Raw genomic sequence first — 22310 nt, 5'->3', positions numbered from 1 at the left:
TATACTATTTGAATTTGTACCTTATTTGCTTGTTATTTGTAAATTTCTATGGTAAATGTAAGCACCAAGAGAAGGTTGGTTAGTTATTAATTTTGAGTGCTAGGACAGTGAAAAAAATGGGTAAACATAATTTTTTTTCAATTTTGAGACTGGAAATGTTTATCCCTTAAGTTTGTCTCTTTATAATGTTTTAACACCTGCTGTTCCAGACCATCATTCCATTTTTATGGGTGGATTCTTTGTTTGACTTCCCAAAGCATGGTGTTGCAGTAGTTAATAAATCCCTTTCCTCAGTCTTTGGAGTAGATTCTGAATTCCCTTTTAAGTATAAAGTGATTCATACCAATGTAACCTGAAAGTATGGAAGACTTGATTGTGAAACTTAACAACAAACTACATTAATTTAATTAGCTAATGATCATTTTGGTCATCTGTCTCTAAAATTCTGTCATTCACTTAGGGCAAAATTTTATCAAGTGGTTTCACTGAATTAAGATTCCTAAAGTTTTAATATCCAAAGACAGGGCCTTACAATTAGTATTTACTAGTACAGAAAAGTTAGGCAACATATTTTGGGATAAAAAGTTTCCTTAGTAATATGTAGCTCCTATCTGATAGAGTTCAGTATACATGGGTTTAAGAAATAATTTATTATAGTGGTGAAATTTTTCTTTAACAGAAGCTACTACTCTTTAAAAATCTTTGAAGACCATAAGCTTCTGTTTTGAGTAGTTTCCAGAAACCAAGGAGCTAATGAAGAATGGAAAGTGCTGATAAAACTAGGTTACTTCAGAGAAAGTTTTAAATACAGAGTTTGTAATTATTTATCTTCTTGTAAGCCAATTAATCTATTTTAATAATTATTGAAAATCTGCATGGAATATTTTCTTAAAAAATAAAGCAAACAAGTTGATTAAAAATCTTGACAAAGGAATACAAGCACTTAAATATTCTTGTTACAAGAAAATAAAATCTAAAAACAAGCTGTTAAGAGAGAAAAGAAGGTGTGCACCATTCTAGTTTTTAAAAACAAAAGAAAACATAAAATATCTTTGGGAATGGGTTAATGACTGAGGATTTAGGCTTTTCCAGATAATTTTCCTATGTTCTACAGAATATAAAGTTTTGTTTGAAAAATTCCTAGCCCTCTTGGAGGCAAAAGATTGCCCACATACTATGCAGTTTTGGTGACTCTTTTGCCAGATGAAGTGAACCTAGCGATTATCAAGTTTTTCTTTTTATATGACTAGTTTTTGTGTATATAATTTGTAAATGTACATATTTTATAAATATGTTGGAAAAGATCTGTCCATATAAACGTTAAAATTAAAGCAGTGTGGTTACCTGTGGGAAGTAACCTATAGAGCCAGAATGAAGTAAAACTTTCATTTTTTTCTCTATATACTTCTCTATTTGAACTTTAAAAAGAGTTATTTGTTCTTTTAGCAATTGAAATCAGAAAAAGAAAGTTGTAGAGGAAAACAAATTACTTTAAAAATTCTTTAATACTCTTCACATCTGTATAATTGAGGGCAGATTTTTAAAAACCTATATGTTGTGGAAACAATGTATTTAATATACAATATGGCTTTTAGAAATATTAAAGCATTCTATATTACCTTGTTGACTGAATTGCTGACTGAGTCTACTCTCTTAAGACCTTGAAATACAGAACATTATTTGTGACTTGATAGTTTTGGGTATTTTAAATGGCTCCTTACCTATAAATATCTTTAGTCAGTGTAGTCATAAAGTGTGCTCATTTTTAACTTCTGTAGTTGGTTTTAATTTCCTCTAACAATTAGGGGAAATACACCACCCCTAATCTTCTCAATCCCAAAGTGAATTTTCTGTGATTTTGTTGATCTTGACAATGATAACTGATCTCTGTTCTCTCTTTTAGGGGACTTTTCCCCTCCATTTCTTGATCACACTATTAAGGTAGAAAAATGCAAAGGTCAATATTAATATTTTACTAATAACCAACTTTAAAAATTATTATTTCCCTGTATCATTCTTCTCATTTGGTTTATTCAATAAGTCAACTACATACTTGGAAGAAATAAACTTTAACATTATTCATTAGAATTTCTCTTTTCTCCTCTGTCTTATGTTCATTTTTTAGTTTATTGAATATTTATTAACTGTCAGGCACTGGGGGGATAGACAACAAAATAGGCCAAATTCCTGCCCTAATGAAGCATCCATCCCAGTTAAGATGCCAGAAGATAAACATATAAATAAATAATTTCAGGTAACACTAAGGAAGGAGTGATTGGAGCTGGTGTGGCCCTGATATATTTAAGGAGTTGGGCAGGATTACAACTGAAGTACTACGTACTGAAATGCTCAAGTATTTAAAAGTTAGGAATCAAGCTACATCTTTGACACAGTCTGAATTCCTATGCTGCCCGTTATTTTTCTCAGACTGTATCCTCAATACCCAGAGGCTACAGCTGTTTGTTTTCTTCTCTCAGCCAGCCTTTCTACTTCCTAGTCTGATTTGTAGCATAGATGTGTTGGGCAGGCCAGAGATGAATGGGTGGTGCTTTGACCCATCTAAAACAGTATTCAAACTGATCCTGTCAAGTCCCCAGGAATTGGTACAGAGATATTAATCTGTCCAGCTTCTAACTCCCAACTCAAGACTTCCAGGAAGTTTTAAGCTGTTCCCAGAATTGCACTATCTAAGAAGAGAAGAGAGAGGGCATGCAGGTATCTGGGAAACCTGGCTTTCCTAGGCAATCACTTGGGTGGATTGGGCGTAGCCAACTTTAACCGATTAGAGCTTTTATAAGTAGCCACTCTTTCTAGGGCTTCTCAGGACAGAAGCTATGGTGATTCTCTCCTTTCTCCACACTCTTGGTTTCTTATCCTTGGGCCTGGGGACCTCATTCAGTTAGCATCTCTCTCATAATCCCCATGTACTCAACTGCTTACTGAACTTTCAAAAGAGCTTCCTTAGGAGGCTGAAAGGGAAAAAGTTTTTGTATTAGTAATTGTGGTATGAAAGACTTTCTGAATTGTAGGCTCCTGGCAGAGGCTTTTCTTGCCCAGGTTTAAGGATGATGTCGGACTGAGGGTGGAGGTGACCATAGACCACTCTTTTTTTTACATACCTCTTTGACTTCTTGTCCTGCTACTTCTGAATCCTCCTAGTCCCCAACTCAATTTGTTTTAACTTGTAAAGCTAAATTGATATCCCTTGGGATACCTATGTCTGAAAAGTAAGCTCTAAATGAAAATAAACATTTTCCAAAAGTTTTTCTCTAAGATTTTAAATAGCGTTGACTCATTTTCCTATCGTCCCAGTCACCCTTCCCAAAAAACACCTCACCCAAACAAAAAAAGAGGCAAACTATATATACAGACTTGTTGCAGATTGAATACTAGCTTAAATGTATTCATTTTCTCCTTACAGTTGTGAAAGTTGTGTGGATTTACTCTTTGTGAGAGGAGCCGGAAACTGTCCTGAGTGTGGCACTCCACTTAGAAAGAGCAACTTCAGAGTACAACTTTTTGAAGATCCTACTGTTGACAAGGAGGTTGAGATTAGGAAAAAAGTGCTTAAGATGTAAGTATTATTGCTTGAATGATTCAGTCCACAAAGGGGACTTTAACACTTAATTTCAATAATTGATACTATTATTTGGTGATAGAAAAGTGGACAGTTTGGCCAAGTAAGTTCATCTATACATTTGTTCAACAGAAATTTATTAAGTTCTTAGAGAACTCGGTAATTTATCTAACCTTAGTTAGGGAAAAGTAGATCATTTTGATTGATGGCTTCACAATTTGCTTATTTGCTATTTATTCTTTAATTAACAGATACATATTGAGTACCTGCTGTGTGTAAGCACTACATTATGCATATTAGGCACCAGGTAGGAAATGAGTGAAACAGCTGTAAACTTGGCCTGCATAAGGCTTACAGTATTAAGCATTGGATAGTATAGAGATAGACAATGAAACAGCCAAACAAAACAACCATGTTACTATAAATTGAGACAGATGCTATGAATTTAGTGACTTAGTGTTGGTGTGGGTCAGTGATGTCAAGTAAGGCCTGAGGAGGTAACATTTAAGTTGAAATTTGAAAGTTATTAGAGAAAATCGTGTGTTATCTACAACTTTGATTTATGTGTCTGTGTGTATATGTGTATTGAATATTGTCTTTTATAATTTCATTTTTATCCTTTGTTAATAGTTTTGGGTTTCATTTTACCTGTGCTTTTATTGAAAGGTACCTTATTGTTTTTGAAGTTTAAAGAATTAATATATGATTTTAATTTATTATTATTATTATTATTTTGGGTGGTATACATTTCAGCATAAGTTACCAGTGTTTTAGCAGCATATTTCTAGGAATTTAACCAGTGTTACTTTATTAGTGCCTCAAGCTGTTGTTTTCTTATTTGTTTTGCTTCTGTGTGATAGTCTTTCTTAGATTCTTATCTTTTATTGTTAACCCCTTATAGTTTTCTGATTCTTAACAGATACACTACAATATTTACAGATTTTCTTGATCTAACATTTTTTAGACTATAACTGTCATGAAAAATAGGAAGGTTTCTTTGGAATTAGTTTTTAGCTTTCTGGAAATTAGTGACTGTCTATTTATGAGTAAACAATATTGTAATTTCCCTTAGTAGGCCTTGTTTAAGCCCATTCCCTATTCCTTTAGTCTCCTAGATTTTTTTCTTAGCCTTAAGTCTTAAAGGATTATTCTGTACCATTCTCTCCTGATGCAGTTCTTATCTGTAGTCATAAGAATTTAAGAACAACATTCTTGGTCATTTACAAACCTGGCGTCAAGAAAACAGTGTTTTACATAGTAAGCAGTCCTTTTTTTATGTATCATGTATGAATTAGGTAAGAAAAACAAACCAGTGAGATAATATTCAAAGCAAGCAATATGTAATACGCTGATATTTTTTCTTCTCTTAAAGATACAATAAAAGAGAAGAAGACTTTCCTAGTTTGAGAGAATATAATGATTTCCTGGAAGAAGTGGAAGAAATTGGTATGTTTTTAATGTTTATAATTTGATGTGCTAGCCTGTGTGCTACCTAGAACATCTGAACATAAAAATCTCTTGCAAGTTTTGTTGTGATAACCGATGTTTACCTGATTACTTTCTGTTGCACTTGAACTGTGTTTGTTAAATTGAAAGCATACTTAAAGGAACATACTTAAGTAATAAACACTTTGTCTTAGAAAGTTAGTACCGCTTTATAGCTGAGAAGAAAGGCTGTTTCTGTATATGTCATCTGTATGTTGATGATGCATTACAGTAAATAGCAGCAGATTTTAAAAAGCAGGATTTCCATTAGCTGTGTCCATGACAACTAAAGCCATATGTTGTTTATCATAATTTACACTTCTGTGCATACAGTATTTGGAAAATACTTTGAAGTAGTTGACTGTTGAAGTAGCTTTCTATTACTCAGTTGTTATTTTAGAATCAGTGGTTAGAGGAATCTTAGTGCCTTTTCTTTCTATTGTTGTTAGTCACAAAGATGTTTTATATCAAAGACATTATTTCTGTTTTCTTTTTCTTTTTTTTTTTAATTTTGGTATCATTAATGTACAATTACATGAGCAACATTATGGTCTCCCCCCCATTATCAAGTCCCCCCCACATACCCCATTATAGTCACTGTCCATCAGCGTAGTAAGATGCTATAGAATCACTACTTGTCTTCTCTGTATACACTGCCTTTCCCATGTCCCCCCCCACTACATTATGTGTGCGAATCATAATGCCCCATTTTCCCCCTTATCTCTCCCTTCCCACCCACCCTCCCCATTCCCTTTCCCTTTGGTAACTGTTAGTCCATTCTTGGGTTCTGTGAGTCTGCTACTGTTTTGTTACTTCAGTTTTTGCTTTGTTGTTATACTCCACAGATAAGTGAAATCATTTGATACTTGTCTTTCTCTGCCTGGCTTATTTCACTGAGCATAATGCCCTCTAGCTCCATCCATGTTGTTGCAATGGTAGGATTTGTTTTCTTCTTATGGCTGAATAATATTCCATTGTGTATATGTAGCACATCTTCTTTATCCATTCATCTACTGATGGACTCTTAGATTGCTTCCATTTCTTGGCTATTGTAAATAGTGCTGTGATAAACATAGGAGTGCATATGTCTTTTTCAAACTGGGTTACTGCATTCTTAGGGTAAATTCCTAGGAGTGGAATTTCTGGGTCAAATGGTATTTCTATTTCCTCCTTTAATTCTGTTAGTATTTGTTTCACATATGTTGGTGCTCCTGTGTTGGGTGCATAGGTATTTATAATGGTTATATTCTCTTGTCGGACTGACCCTTTATCATTATGTAATGTCCTTCTTTAAGTCTTCTTACTTTCTTTGTTTTGAAGTCTATTTTATCTGACTTTTTTTCTCTCTATTGTTTGCATGAAATATTTTTTTCCGTCCCTTCACTTTTAGTGTGTTTATGTCTTTGGGTTTGAGGTGAGTCTCTTTTAAGCATCATATAGATGGGTCTTGCTTTTTTATCCATTGTGTTACTCTGTGTCTTTTGATTGGTGCATTCAGTCCATTTACATTTAGCATGATTATCTATATGTATGTACTTATTGCCATTGCAGGCTTTGGATTCGTGTTTACCAAATGTTCAAGGGTAGCTTCTTTGCTATCTAACCATGTAACTTTAACTCTCTTATTATGCTATTATAAATACAGCCTGATGATTCTTTATTTCTCTCCCTTCTTATTCTTCCTCCTCCACTCTTTATATGTTAGGTATTTTATTCTGTACTCTTTTGTGTTTCCCTTGACTGCTTTTGTGGATAGTTGATTTTATTTTTTGCCTTTAGTTAGTTTGTTTGGTCTGCTTTCTTTGCTGTGATTTTTTTCCTCTGGTGACATCTGTTTAGCCTTAGGAGTACTTCCATCTAGAGCAGTCCCTTTAATATACCCTGAAGAGGTGGTTTGTGGGAGGCAAATTCCCTCAACTTTTGCTTATCTGGAAATTTTTAATCCCTCCTTCAAATTTAAATTATAATCTTGCTGGATACAGCATTCTTGGTTCAAGGACCTTCTGTTTCATTGTATTGAATATATCATCCCATTCTCTTCTGGCCTGTAATATTTCTGTATAGAAGTTTGATGATAGCCTGATGGGTTTTCCTTTGTAGGTGATCTTTTTTTCTGTCTGTGACTGCTTTTACTACCCTGTCCTTGTCTTTTATGTTTGCCATTTTAATCATTATATGTCTTGGTGTTGTCCTCCTAGAGTCCCTTGTGTTTGGAGATCTGTGGGCTTCCATGGTCTGAGGGACTATTTCCTGCCCCAGCTTGGGGAAGTTTTCAGCAATTATTTCTTCAAAGACAGTTTCTGTCACTTTTTCTCTCTCTTCTTCTTCTGGTACCCCTATTATGTGAATATTGTTTTGTTTGAATTGGTCACACAGTTCTCTTAATATTCTTTCATTCCTGGAGATCCTTTTATCTCTCTCTGCCTCAGCTTCTCTGTATTCCTGTTCTCTGATTTCTATTCCATTAACAGTCTCTTGCGCTTCATCCAGTCTGCTCTTAAGTCCTTCTATTGATTGTTTCATTTCTGTTATCTCCCTTGGGACTTCATCCCTTAGCTCTTGCATGTTTCTGTGCAGCTCCATCAGCATGGTTATGACTTTTATTTTGAATTCTTTTTCAGGAAGATTGGTTATATCTATCTCACCATGCCCTCTCTGGCGTTGTTTGAGTTATTTTGGACTGTACCAGGCTCTTATGCCTTTTCTTGGTGATAGAAGTGATTGCCGGCAGGTGGTGCATTTGTCAGGTGGGAGAACAAAGTCCCTTCCTGCTTGCTGATTGCCTTGCCCTTCTCCTCTCCCTGTACCGGTTACCTGCACACATGGAGCAATCTCTGGGTTAAATTCCTGAGCTGCCATGGGCGGGACACCCCTCGGGATGGTGTAGGGCACTGCCAGTGGTTGCAGGCATGTGGCGTTTGTTCTCCTGTGGGAACGGTGTCCCTTTGTGCCCTCCGGACTTTGCGCCACCTTCCTCTGTCTGTGCTGGGTAGCTGCATGCTGGCGGCAGCCTCCGGGTCTGGCCCGATTGGTTACGCCCTGTGAGAAGTCTCTGTGTGGTTGCTTTGGGCAGGGCTGTTCCCCAGCTGCTCCACAGCAGGGTCGTGTCAGCTGGTTTGCTTGCAGTGCCAACCAGAGGAAATGAACCGCATGCTGTTTATAGCTGTGAGGGGCTTTGGAGCTGCGTTGACACCCAGGGGGTTAGGGTGCCTTAAGTTCCTTAATGTTCCCAGCATGCTGGGCTGAGTGTGCGGGTGCTCCTGGTGCAGATTACTAGGGCTGTTTATTTAGCAGTCCTGTGCTTCCACACCCTCCCCACTCTGATTCTTTTGCTCCTGCCAGTGAGCTGGTATTGGGGGAGTGCTTGGGTCCCGCTGGGTCATAGGTTTGTATCTTATCCTTTTTGTGAGATGCTGATTTCTCACTGATGTAGATTTACCTGGCTGTTGTATTGTATCTTCTGGTCTCTCTTTTAGGAATAGTTGTATTTGCTGTACTTTCATAATATATATGGTTTTGGGAGGAGATTTCTGCCACCCTACTCATGCTGCCATCTTGAGAGTTCTCTGCCTATTTCCCTTTTCTTATATAACATTTCACAGGTGTTACCAAGTCTGCAAGTTTTTATACATCAATTAAATTAATGGTGTTTTTTAAGATGCTGTAATTATATTACTCAATATAGGTTTGGAAATGATATAAAAATTGTAGACTGAAAATTAGAATGGGACTAAAAATTAAAGTCATCTTTTTTATTCTTCTCTCAGACCTGATAGTCAAGCTATACTCATATTATTTCTTATTTAAAATATGATCATAATAAAACCAATCTTTTGAAGGATTATATATGGAAAATTTTTAGAAAATTCAAATTCCTGAGGAATGGAGTATTTAATTCTTATAATTTATTAACTGAGAAAACCCAGAAAATAATTTTATTTCAACTGTTATTGAAACTTCTCTCAAATAACTAAGTTCATTTGATTGTCATAGGAAATAGCATGTGTAGATATCTTAGGCTTTTTCTGGGATCTTTTAGTGCCTTGGAGCCATTGCTTTTTCATTCTAATTGTATTCATTGTACTTTATATATAATCTTAGCAGCTATGAGTGGCTATGGATTTTAGCTGAAAAGATGGTAGAATTAATAGTGCCAAGGCAAAGTAGAAGAGTTAGGATTTAGTCTGAGAAGATTAACCAAAAAGAAATCTGGAAGAACTGGGCAAGCGTGCAGGCATGTAGAAATCTGGCTATACATACATATGCGGCATAGGACAAGGAGTTGGCTAGCAAGCAGGAAGAAACCCAGCTTACATTTATCTAAAGGCAAAGTGATTAGACAAAATCTGGTCAGGCAATAAAGAGCAAGGAAATTATAGATGTTACAGAGCAAGTTGAATACATGGTCACAAGTCCAAGCAGGCAGGCAGGATAACTAAAAGAAATGGTTGGATAAAGAAGCTAGGAAAGAGGGAATCTTGATTCTGGAGTAAGATGTGGGTTGAGTCATGATTTTTAAAAATATCTAATTTTTGCAATGAAGTGAATTAGTATGAAGAGATGAATAACCTCGGCCCATAGGTTAAACCATGTTTATGTCCAGAGTGGGAGGTGGGATCGACAGGTAAGAGCAAGTCCAGATATTAGTGCTATGCAATGTATGAGCCTTTTTTTTTTTACCAGATGAGGTAAAAAATTATGAAGAACTATCTTCAGTTGCAGTATGTTTAACTTCTGATAACCAGCTGCCACTTAATCGATCCAGTGAAATAACTGTCATTTCCCCATCCTCCCATAAAATGTACTCACTGATGCCTAGAGCACAATGAATGCATGATGAATCTTCTCTATTAGATATCCTCAAATACTCTTCTGTACTTCTCTCACCAGTTCAGTTATATACCAAGAGTTGGTTGCATTGGTAACCAAACCTTCTGCTGCCATTTTTACTTGTTATTTTAATTACATAATTTAATTAAGTAGTTTATAAGGTTGAGAAAAAATTACAAAACTCTAGAAGGATATTGCATCTCAAGTTCTTGTTTCATTTAAAAAAAGAAAGGAAACTGAACAATGTAGGTGACAGGTAGGGTTTTTATAAGAAAGAAGCAGAGCTTTAATTAAAGACTAGACCATGATTATATGTTATTACATTAGAGAATATACACTTACTAGATATATTTTAAATTAAAATGAAGTGTTTAAGGAAGATGTATGTGTGTTTCCCTCCTTTAATAAACTTTGCAGGAGGTAGCATTGGGTGAGAGGATAGATAAAGGAAATGTTTTAGAGATAGAATATCCAAGTGACTAATTTAATGTACAAAGTGAGTGGAGAGTAGAAACAAGGGAGAGTGGTTTTGGCCCTGAAAAGTTTTGTTAAGATGTGGCTCCACTACTTAGTTGTATGTCATTGTTCTAAAATTTTTATGGTATAATGAAACTTCCTTTCAGAATCTTGTTTTGATATCTTTCTACTTTGTATTTTATTCCTGCTTTTAAAGATCATTATTTAGATGTCTGTGATACCTGTATTGGCTATTTCTGTGTTAATCAGAAGTATAAAATGTTAACTTAATGGGTCCCTACTAAGTGCCAGACTGTACTGTACTCACATTATCTCATAATTTTCACACAAATGTGAAAATTCTGCATCTAGAGAAGAGGCACAGAGAGTTAAGTATTGTGCTCAAGATTACATTGATAGTAAACAATGGAGCTAAATTTTGAACATAGATTTTTCTGACTCTCAGAGCCCCATGGAAGTGCTTGTTAGTTTCAGAGAATAGTGTGTTGTCTGTATCTAAAACATGAGGTTCTGTTGGTGGAATAGTGGGAGATGAGAGGAAAAAAAGTAAGTTGTGGCCATATTTTGAAGGACCTCAGAGAATACTGAATTTGATCTTACAGGTAGAAGGGTGCTATACTAGATACTTAGGCCTAGAGAGAAGTAGAGTTGGTAGGGTATATAAATTTTATTATGGTTTTTTGAATATCACAAATAAAAAATTTAGAAGTGCTACAATTTTGAATAATGGCAGAAAGAATTATAATAGAAGGGGCACACATGAAGATGAACTTTTGTGTGATATTAACAATAGGTTCTTTTCCGTGGTTATGACAATCTAAACATAGAAATTCTTGTTCTTTTTGGCTTCAGGGATTGTCTCAAAGGTTTGTTCTTAGTTTTATAATAAACAGATTATTCCTTTCGTTCAGGTTATGCTTATTTTAAAAGGGTGAGAAAGTCCTAAGGGCTCTAATTATAAATTCTGGTTGTCAAAAAGACTTTGAAATTATACTTGAATAACATTAAATCTTTCAGGAAATACAATAGGTTTTTTGTTGGCTTTTAATACTCGACTAAAGGCAGGTCAACATCTGAGCTCAACCAGTAACCAGATAAAGGGCCAAATGATTATTGCAGAAAATTGTCTTCTATTCCTTTTTCTTCAAGGCTATTAAGCTAACCTGATTCATTGTGTTGTCACTGTGCTCATCTGAAAAGTTTTTAGAGTAGGAACGCACTTTTATATTTCTTTTCCTTCTTTTTAAAGGAAGAAATTTGTATTATTTCTGATTTGCATCTATATATTGCTATTATATTTGCTTTCTAAATTAAAAATGAACTACTTTATTTCTGGGTTATATTTAATGGAAAGTTTAAATCAGGAAAACATTGTATAGCTTGCTGATAAACTGATTTTTTTTTTAAACTGATAGAGTTCGACATAAGATGTCAATTTGATTACTTGTACTTCTCAGTAGATTCATACTGAGAAACCAAGATTATTTGGTCTTTTCGTTTTACACCTGCTTACTCTGCCTGATGTACAATTCAATTCTGTAATTATCAAGGTCGTTTTAAGTAAATCTGTTATTATAAAGAAAATTACAAATGTTAGCAATAGTTTATTTATTTATTTCTTTTTGTGGTAATTGAACAAGTATTTTTTGAGCTCTTACCAGACAAGAATTTCTTCCCACCTGCCCCACATGTGTACAAACTTCCCTATTACCAACATTTCCCTCCAGAGTGGTGAATTTGTTATGATCAATGAATATACATGACACACCATTATTCCCTGAAGTTCATAGTTCACATTAGGGTTTACTGTTGGTGTTGTGCATTTTGTGGGTTTGGACAAATGTGTAATGACATGTATCCACCATTACAGTGTCATACAGAATAGCTTTACTGCCCCCCAAATCCCTTGTGCTCTACCTGTTTGTCTCTCTTTCCCTTCAAACCCTGGCAACCACTAATTTTTTTACTGTCTTTGTAGATTTGCCTTTTCCAGAGTCTCATATAGTTGGAATCATACTGTATTTAGCCTTCTCAAATTGGCTGCTTTCACTTAGTAATATGCATTTAAGGTTTCTCCATGTCTTTTTCATGATTTGATAAATTTCTTCTCAGTGCTGAATATACTCCATTGTCTGGATGTACCACAGTTTATTTATCCATTCATCTACTGAAGGACATCTTAGTTGCTTCCATGTTTTGTCATTTATGAATACAGCTGCTGTAAACATCTGTACACAGGTTTCTGTGTAGATATAGTTTTCAATTCCATTGGATAAATACCAAGGAGTCTGATTACTGAATTGTATGGTAAGAGTAAGCTTAGTTTTGTTAAAACTGTCTTCCAAAGTGCTGTGCTATTTTGTATTCCTACTGCAGTGAATGAGAGTTCTTTTTGCTCCACATTCTTACCAGCATTTGGTGTTGTCAGTATATTGGATTTTGTCCATTGTAATCAGTATGTAGTGGCAGCTTTTTAATTTTAAGTGCTGGGAGTAATAAAGATAAATCTGACCTAGAATCTTCTCTCAAGGAACACTCTATAATACTCTATATGTGAGTTGAAAATAATTATACAGGGTGGAAAGTGGATATGTGTCACCAGAATGTTATTAGGTAATATATTGTGGGCATTCAGGGATAGAGAGAATGTACTTGCAAAGTGAGTTCTAAGCTGGGTATAGAAGGGTAGGCCAGATATAAATATCACAATTGTTCTGAGTTGAGTTTCATAGTAAGATGGGCCTCTGGGAACTGTTTGATCACAGGTGTGGATATAGGAAAGTATGAGGCCTGTACAGATGCAGAATAGCAGAACTGGGCTAGCAGTGGTTTTCAGGCATTAAGAGAATACATTGTAGATAAAAATTCAGGCTTTGGAATCAGATAGCTTAGGCTAAAGTCTTGGTTCCGATGTTTATGAGTTGTATACCTTGTATGTATTTATTTAATATCTTTAAACCTTGTCTGTGAATAATAGTACCCATCTCATAAGGTTATTAGGTGGATTAAATTATATAATTAGGTAAGATTAGGACATAGGGCCTGTCATGTATTTCATCGATTTTTGATATTTGTATTTCATAGATGTTTGATACACGCGCGCACACACACACACACACACAAACAGATATATACTCTGTAAGTGTATTCTTCAGGCAGAATTTTGAGAAAGAGATCAGCTCAGGAGGCATGAAGGAAAGCCACTCTGGTTGAATTACTCAGTCTTTCTTTCCCTTGGTTCTTGAAGAGGCTCTGAGGAATCTGCTCAACTCAACACACAGCATAGAGGAAAAGTTAATGTAAAAGATAAGATGGGATTTTTTTTCCCCAAATTATTGTAGATGGAGAAGTGATAAGTGAATTGAGTGACTCTTGATTAAATGACATAATCAGAACTTTGTTTTAGGAGGGTTATTTAGTAGCTAATTCTGCTAAAGGAAAGAGCAGTTTATTCTTTACTAAACATTTATTCAACAACCAGTGCAGTGGTAAATAGTATTTAATGAATGAAGCAAAAATATTTTTGTTTTCTCCATTGTCATTTGATCATATAATGCCTTGTATTATTACTTTGGTTTCATCTGTGTAGGGGTGATCTTCTTAATGAGAGTGTCAGGTTTTGAAAGCAGAAAGTTGTTTTGTGTGCTTACACCATAGTGTGTTGGGAACCTAATAATTGTTGTTAAATTCGTTTCTCCTTCTGTTTCTTCTTTCCCTTATGTCTGGATGGTACAGGATTGTATAAAATATGATCTTTGAGTGCAAGAAGTGTAAAGAATGTTGTGTATGTGTATACACATTATACACATTATAGAAAGTAGAAATAACTTTTTATGAGCTGTAAGTAACATTTTCAACATTAAGAGAAGGAAGTGAGGGCAGTCAGAGAACTTCATGGAAAAGGTAGTGTTTGGGGTGACATTTAAAGATTGGGTATATTTTCAGCACTAAGAAGGGGAATTAGGCATTCTGGGCAGGTATGATCAAAGGAACTGGAGCAGGAAGTGTGGGGGACATCTGGGAAATGCAGAGCTGTCTGATTTCAAGAGAGGTCTTTATTGAGGGGAGATAAAAATAGTTATAGCCAGTAATTTATAAAGGGTTCTGAATTCTAAAGTGTTTGATTTTTTCCTAGTAAAAGGGAGGGAAGGTAGAGGAGGTAAGAGAGGACTAGGATAGTGAAGGTAGAAGGTGATTTGAGGTATGCTTCAGAAATGTTAGTTTGGCAGCATTCTGTATTTTGGATGGACTTAGGGTATAAAGTAAAATGCAAAGATACTACCCTTTTGGAAATAAGAATTTAAGTCACAGGTTATTATAAATTATTCAGGGAGAAATAAGATCCTGACGTGGTATATTGGCAAGGTACATGAAGAATAAGGGTGGTTTTATAGAGATTTTGGTGGTAGAATCTGTAGGATTTGGCAGCTGGTACTTGTGGAATGCAAAGAAGGGTGGTTCAGATGAATGAGGCATGGCAGTCATACTACTAATAAAAAAAATTTGTAAGGCGGAGCAAATTTGAAGATATGTGTTTGGTTTTCTAAAATACACTTTGAGACAGTGTCAGCTTTTCCTGGCATTCATTTAGTTGAAACTACGGGATGTAAAGAGATTGCCCAAGGAACATACAAGAAACTGGCAAAAGTTAGAATCATACCAGGTGACTTAGAGGCCAAGAAAAGCCAGAGTAGGAACCAAGAATCTTGAGTAGTTGGATTAGTAGGAAGAAGAAAATCAGGAGAATGTATTAACAATTAGTCAAGGGAAGGAAGTGCCTGAGGGGAAAAAAGTAATTATAATTAACATTGCTAAGTGGGCATAGCTATTGAGATGGTGGAAGTTGTGAAAGATTTTTGGATTTGGTAGCTCAGCAGATGACTTGCTAAATATAAGAAATAAGTCCTGACTTGCTGGCAAAGATCCTGAAACAGGAGCATGAATAGATCACCATTGCTTTCCTGAGGACTGTTGCTAGTTTGGAGCCTCCTTCTCTATTTTGTGTCAGTATGATGTGTGATTTATGGGGAATGCCCTACATTCCATCCTAGTCAGAGTGCCTGGTTTACCATTACCATTTTCTTTTCTACTTTGTGGTAAAAAAGCTGGAGAACTAGCCAGAGGGTTATTGTTTCTCATTTTCTCTCATTTCTCTCAGATTTTTAAAATTGCATGTAGTAGAATTGAGGATTGCTTCTGTGTTTTCTACATACCTAAATGGGCCTGGATTTTCAATAATGATTGTAACAAATCGATGTTCTGAAATAAGTTGGCCATTTTAGGAGATAAAAATGAAATTCTGGATTGGATTTAATTTTTGAGTATGTTTGATGGCCTTACTTAACAAACAGGTAACCTTAGTTGGGCTTCTAGTCTTACTTTTCAACTCTTATTGGCCTCTGTAATCCAAAAGTGTAGGAACTATTTGAGATGGTTTGTTAAAGGAAAGAGAGAGATGGGGAAGACATCTGTAGAAACATGGAGTAGAGCAGGGTTATTTAGGGTGCATCAAACCCATTTATAGGACAAGCAGCAGGAAGCAGTGGTAAGTAATCAGAGAAGGGTAATAGTGTATGGAGAAAGATTATAGTGGAAGCCAAGGGAGGTCAGAAATCAATTATGGAACAGGAGAGTCTTAATGATATGGACCTTTCTATAGACAGGCTGAGGTAAACACTGTAAGGGATGGAGTGGTGGGGTGGTACTTTGTAGTATGAATTTGTATATATAGCAAAAGAGGTTGTTTTTTTTTCTTGGTTCAAAGTATTATAGCAACCTTTTATTTATATAAACTTTAGAAGGGAGTATGGTATTTATAATTCAAATTATTTTGAGTTGGACTTATAAAAAGACAGTTTTGACTCATTTAAAATTTTATTACCCATCAGAACATGTCTTAGTGGCTTCTTTTATGAAATTATTTCAGTCTTAAGTTTTGGTGCTAGTTTATCCTTTTACCTTCCCTGTTAAAATAAATTTCAAATCTTACCTAGGTATTTCATACTTTTCCAGATGTATATGGAAAATAATTGAATCTTGTATCTAGCCATATGGGAGACCATTGGAATGTGAATAAACCTGTTTTTGTTTGATCTAAATTATAAATATATATTTTTATTTTTTGTATAATTTTTCTGTTTCTGGAGCACAGATTCTTTTCAATATTGATTCTGACTAGTGTAGTAGATCTCAGACTTAACTCTTTCTATTTAAAAAAATTCAGCAGTCTTTTATATGTGTTTAAAGTTAGAGTGGGGACTATCTTAGTGGCACAAATCTTAGGGTTCCTGGGGTGATTCAGATATTTAGATATTGTGTGTGATAATCTTACAGTCTTTCCTTGTATTGGTTCAGAAAACACAGCTGCTGAACTAGAGCTAGTCTGAAATAGGTATAGGTAGTTAGTGTTAGGCTGGAGGAAGGAAAAATAAGGACATGCAAACAGAACAGAGAGATACCATAAAAGGAGAACAGACCAGACCCCAAGGTCTGTGCCTTATATGGAAAGGGGACAGCTCTTCCTGAATTCCATCCTTCTGATGTGCCAACTAAGACCCGGATGTCAGCCTCCTCCCTCTTGGAAGGAAAAAAGTTCCTAGCTGTCTATTATGTCACCTTTAGCCAATCATACCTCTCCATGCCCCCTAGGATAGCTTGCCCACTCCTCCCCCTCCTAACCCCTTATAAGCCCCCACCTCCCTGACCGGGTGTGACTTCCCCGGCCTGTAATATCCAGACTGGGGAACATCACCCGGGGATTGCGCTCAAATAAACTGCCTGGTCCTTTGTTGCCTGTTGTTGCCTGCTTATTTCGGCTAGAATTTATCTTATAGGTAGTAGGTCAAAAAGACACAAAGAGAACTGTGAGTAGTGACAACTTAATGAATTTAGAAGTCACTGTGATGAATATTTCATTTTTATTATCTACTGATAACATATTAAAACTGTATTTCATGCCATTGTTTCCTTCTGATGCAGTTTTCAACTTGACCAACAATGTGGATTTGGACAACACCAAAAAGAAAATGGAGATATACCAAAAGGAAAACAAAGATGTCATTCAGAAAAACAAATTAAAGCTGGTTGGTTTTTAAGTATTTCCTTCTTCCTTGATGTTAACTTTATGAAGAATTTAGTTAAAATTTAGGCCAGAGATACTTATACATGTATATAAGCATAAAGGTAAGAGGCTCATATTACTATAGCAAAAACAACTTTGAGGTCATTATTAAAATGTATTCTGTGAAAGAAAAAGAATTGTATGCATACAGAGGTTTAATTGTCTAACCTACACAATTTAGCTATCATTTTTTTTAGTACAACTTGGCTTTCTAGTTTTAGGGGAAAGCAGAGGTAATTATTTATGAAGTACTTTATCAGGAATTTATAATCATTGGTAAAAATGTTACAAGTGTATTGGGAACACATGGCTTGAATTTGTATTTTGTGTTTAGGATTTCTTCCTAGTAGTCTATAGAGAGTTTCATTTAGGCATTTTATTCTGCTGCAAAGCTCTCAATGGATTGACACTACATTCTCATACCATTCATACATAGCCTGGCTTTCTTAGAAAGGTGTCTCATTTTTGAGGGCATCAGTGTGTCATGAACATTACTCTCTTCCCAGGAGCCTTTCCTAGGTACATCAGAAGGTACATTCAAAATAGGTATGCCTAGGTATAACTCTTTGCATTAGCCCTATTTAGCTCACTGATGGAAGGTTGTTCCTTTCAAGTGAATGCTTTTCTCATTCATAGTCTGAAGCTAGGAAATAATACTGAGATTCAATGAAAGAATAATTTTAGACTGCTTATATTATTTTAGTCTAGGAATTTCTAATTATCTGAAGACTTTATAATGATAGGTTATTGAATAAAGCAAATACTTTATTCCATGCATGTTACAATGAGATTATTTGGACTGCTTTTATTCTTCATATTAATGTTTAGCACCTGGATATGTTATAAGTATTTTGGTCAGTATTTCATTACCACTTATTATTTGATCATTCTCTGCAAAGCATTATACCTATTAATGATATTTACCTGGGTATTTAGTATTTGGTATTGGCATAAACATACAGACATAGGACCACGGTTTTTAAGATGGCGCTATGTAAGTCCGGGAGGGAAAATCCTGGGGCAGAAGAAATACCTTTGAAACTGAAATCAGTCAAAGGGAGAAATAAAGTTAAGAAACCCATTTATTTCTTATAAGCAGTCGTCCCACCTCTCTCTTGACCTGGCTGCAGCAGAAGAGAGAGCTCCATCCAGCCTCTCTGGTCCAGATAATCCCTCCTGCCCTTGTAACTACCTATTGATATGTAGATGTTACTTCTCTCCACCCCTTGAAACACTTATTGATATGGAGATGCACTAAAGCCAGGCAAGAGATTCTGGAAATACTGCAGTTTTACCCACATGTTAGTTAACATATCAGTAACTTATGGTGTCCTTGGGTAAAGCCCTAACATGGCCCATGGGTCATAGACAAACCCACATGGCTGATCTTTTACTAACCTGAGGTGCCAGTTTCAATGTCTCTGTGAATATTGAGGTCTCCCTGTTTGAAAGACATTAGTTGTATCAAAGAAGAAAACAGCAATCTCTTGCATGACTAGGCACATAAAGACCCATTTCTGGTATAGAGAAGCTATTACTGAGTTGTCTGCTAAGGAGATCTTATTTATTTGTTTTGTGGATTGGGTATTTAATATCAATCAGAGTGAGTATGTAGGAACTGAAAAAGATGTTTTAATCTTGAGATAGTGAAGATTAGCTTAATTTTAATTTTAATTTTTCTGGATTCTCATGAGCAGAAGAGATTTCTGTGTAGAATGTGAAGAGTTTAGTGAAAAAAATAAAGTTCAGTAAACACTGGTTGAGTATCCGCTAAGCATATAGTATACAAAGATGAATAAAGATCCAGGTTCTCTAGGAACCAGGTAAATTCAGTATGTCATAAGCATTTGCAAAGTGCTGAGTACTTGTTATTGTGAGAATACAGAGGAGGAAGACCTAATTCATTCTGGAACTTTGGGGTAGGCATTCCAGGTGAGAGAATGCCTGAATGAAGCCTTGAAGGAAAAGCAGAAGTTACCAAGGTGAAGAGGATGGGTGAGGGATAGGGGAAGGGAAGTTGCACAAGGACATTCCAGGCAGAAGGAAATCATGAACAAAGACGAGAAGGCATGGAAAATCATGGAGAGTTCTGAGAGTTGTAAGTAGTAAGTAGTTCTGAATTGCCAAAATTCAATGGAGAATTGAAGTTGGAGAAGTAGAAAAGGCCTAGGTTATGTAAGACCTTAGGTATTGTGAAAAAGTAATTTGAGCTTATATAAACCAGTTGTTTCTATATTTAGCAGGTGAACTTTCTCTTCAAATGAAAGCTTGCTTGGCATACTTTGGTTGTGGTGATAACATGAGGGGGATAGGCTGAATTCTCATCTGCTCAAACTCTTCTGAAGTATGGCTTAGGCATCTTATTAGGGAATTCACAGGATTCCTTAGAGTAATATTGTAAAAGCCTGGCTGGTAATGATTGTCATTGAAGGGTTTTAAACAAGATGATAAAGTATTGTCCAAATTAGAGTAAGTTTAGTGATTTGGTGAAGGTTGAATTTGAGAGGATTAGAGTTGAGGAGACCAACAGGAGGTTAATGCAGTTAAGTAGGTGAGTTCAGGCGTGACTTCAACAAGGAATGGTGAGGTAGGAATGAGTTAGAGAAATATTTTGAGTTAAAAATAGCAAGTCGTATTATTGATGGATTAGAAGTGGGAGGTGAAGGCATGGGACATTGATTGGATAAGGTAGTGCCCTTAAGAACTCAGAGACCTTTAGTCTTTGAACCTGTATCCCTTCTTTCAGTCCAGTACTTTCTTCATTGTTCATCAGTGTTTGATTTTTAATGATAGTTCTTCATTCAGTAACCAGCCAACCAGTATTTATCTGAGGTCCACTTTTTGCAAAAATATTCATATGTTCTGTCTTAGAAAATTTAGGCTACCAGTTCCTCATTGCCAAAGGCGATAGACTCTTTATTGGTTTGAATTTCATTTAGCCTGTAGGCAGTGTTTGGTGCAGGCTTCTTTCTCCTTTGATGTTGAAACTTCCTTAACTTCTGAGGGGCCCCTCCATCCTGCTTCTCTCACCTTCCTCTTTCATCCACTTAAAAGGCTTATCTTGCCTTCCTTTGTCTTAAACAGGTTCCTCTCAGTGCTTCTCTTTATGAGTTACCCCTTTACCCTGATTGCTCTCAAATGTCTGTGTAGCCCATTGTTTTTCTCCTGAGCTCCTAGAATTGTATTATGTAATATGATTATTAGACATTTCTTTTGGATGTATTACAGGCACTTGTAATTCAGCATTCTAGAACTGAATTTTTAAATCTTCACTCTCCTACCTGTTTATCCTATTTCCTCTATTGCAGTGTTAAAGCCATATTCTGGTCAGTCTTCGGATACTGTTTGTAGTCTCATTATTTTCAAACCTGGTTGGTTCCTCCTTTAATTCTATTACTATTTCCTTATTTAAAGATCTCATAATTTTTTATCTAGGTTATTGAAATATTCTTCTAACTAGTCTTCCTATCTTCAGTCTTAAACCCCATTGATATATATACTTCACTTCCAGTGAGTCATCTTTCTTAACTCATCCTTCAGATTTCCTTAATGTCTTCCCAGTTGCCTTAGTATGACACAGATTCCCTTAGTATGGTATGATAGACCCTCTATGATCTGCACTCTGCTTGCCTGTCCAGCTTTATCTAGAAATTTCCCCTACCCCCATACTTCATGACTTGGTGATACCAAGCATTCAGCTTGATTTATGTCTTTGCATCATTATTTTCTTTGCCTAAACGGCTGCTCCATTCTCCAATGGGAGTAAATAAGTACTATTCAAGTAAATAAGCCCAACCTCCATGTATTAGTTCTTTAGGGCTGCTATAACTACATGGCTTATAAAAACAGGAGTTTATTCTCTCAGTTCTGAAGGCTCAGTGTCTGAAATCAAGGTGTCATCAGGGCCATGCTCTCGCTCTGAAAAGCTCTAGGGAAGAATCTGTCCTTGCCTCTTTAGCTTCTGGTGGTTGACAGCAACGTTTGGTAGTATTCTGATCTTGGCCTCTGTTTTCACTTGGCTTTTTCTCCTGTGTGTCTGTGTCCAGATTTCCAGTATGACTTCATCTTAACTTGATTTCATCTGCAAAGCTCTTATTTCCTTATAAGGCCACATTTATAGGGACCAGGAGTTAAGATTTCGACAAATATTTTGGGGCGACGCATTCAACTCACAACTCTGAATGAAATCTTTTTTGTAGCCCTTATTGCAAAGAGAATTTACCACTCTGTACCCACTGTACCCCATGTTTACCTCCATAACACTTATCATACTTAATTGCTTGTATGTCATGGTTTTGCTCTGACACTCATCCTTTTCTGCTTATGGGCCTCTGTTAGTCCGGGAAGAGGAAATCCCGGGGCAAAATACCTCTGAAAACCGAAATCAGTCAAAGGGAGAAATAAAGTTTAAAACCTGTATATTGCTCACAAACTGAAGTCCTGGGCTGTCTTTCTCCTCTGCTCTGGAAGAAGCCCGCAAGCAAGCAAGCCAGCCCCCTCCCTTTAACCTCTCAGGTTCAGACACGCCCTCGGTTGCCCAGGTAATTACCCATTGACATGGACATGAACTTCTCTCCACCCCTGAGGATATGTAAATGCACCAAAGCCAGGCGAGATATTTTGGAAATGTTACAATTTTACCTACAACCTCCAAAGAAGTCACTTTCCTATCCCTCATATCTCTCAGCCCTTAACTTTTTACATTTATTCCTACTAATCCTTTTAGATCAAGTTTAAATTTTCTTCTGAACCAAGGGCCTGAGTTAGAGTAGCAACTTTGGTAATACAGGAGGAAATTTGTAAAATTATAGGAGAGATACT

The 22310-nt window shown here is 36.0% G+C and overlaps 1 protein-coding gene across 3 annotated transcripts in view; it reads left to right on the top strand.

The window, feature by feature from the left end:
- MNAT1 (MNAT1 component of CDK activating kinase) overlaps positions 1-22310 on the top strand; it is a 243732-nt gene that overhangs the window by 51368 nt on the left and 170054 nt on the right. For all 3 annotated transcript variants that reach the window (XM_037006816.2, XM_073242296.1, XM_073242297.1), the window contains exons 2-4: positions 3422-3574; positions 4950-5023; positions 17348-17451. In XM_037006816.2, the coding sequence (XP_036862711.1) occupies positions 3422-3574; positions 4950-5023; positions 17348-17451 (331 nt within the window). The remainder of the gene's footprint in view (positions 1-3421; positions 3575-4949; positions 5024-17347; positions 17452-22310) is intronic.

This window comes from Manis javanica, chromosome 8 (genome assembly GCF_040802235.1).
Source record: "Manis javanica isolate MJ-LG chromosome 8, MJ_LKY, whole genome shotgun sequence".
NCBI classification, from domain to species: Eukaryota; Metazoa; Chordata; class Mammalia; order Pholidota; family Manidae; genus Manis; species Manis javanica.
The sequence above is the reverse complement of the archived record's forward strand: the minus strand, read 5'-3'. Positions and strand labels throughout refer to the sequence as shown.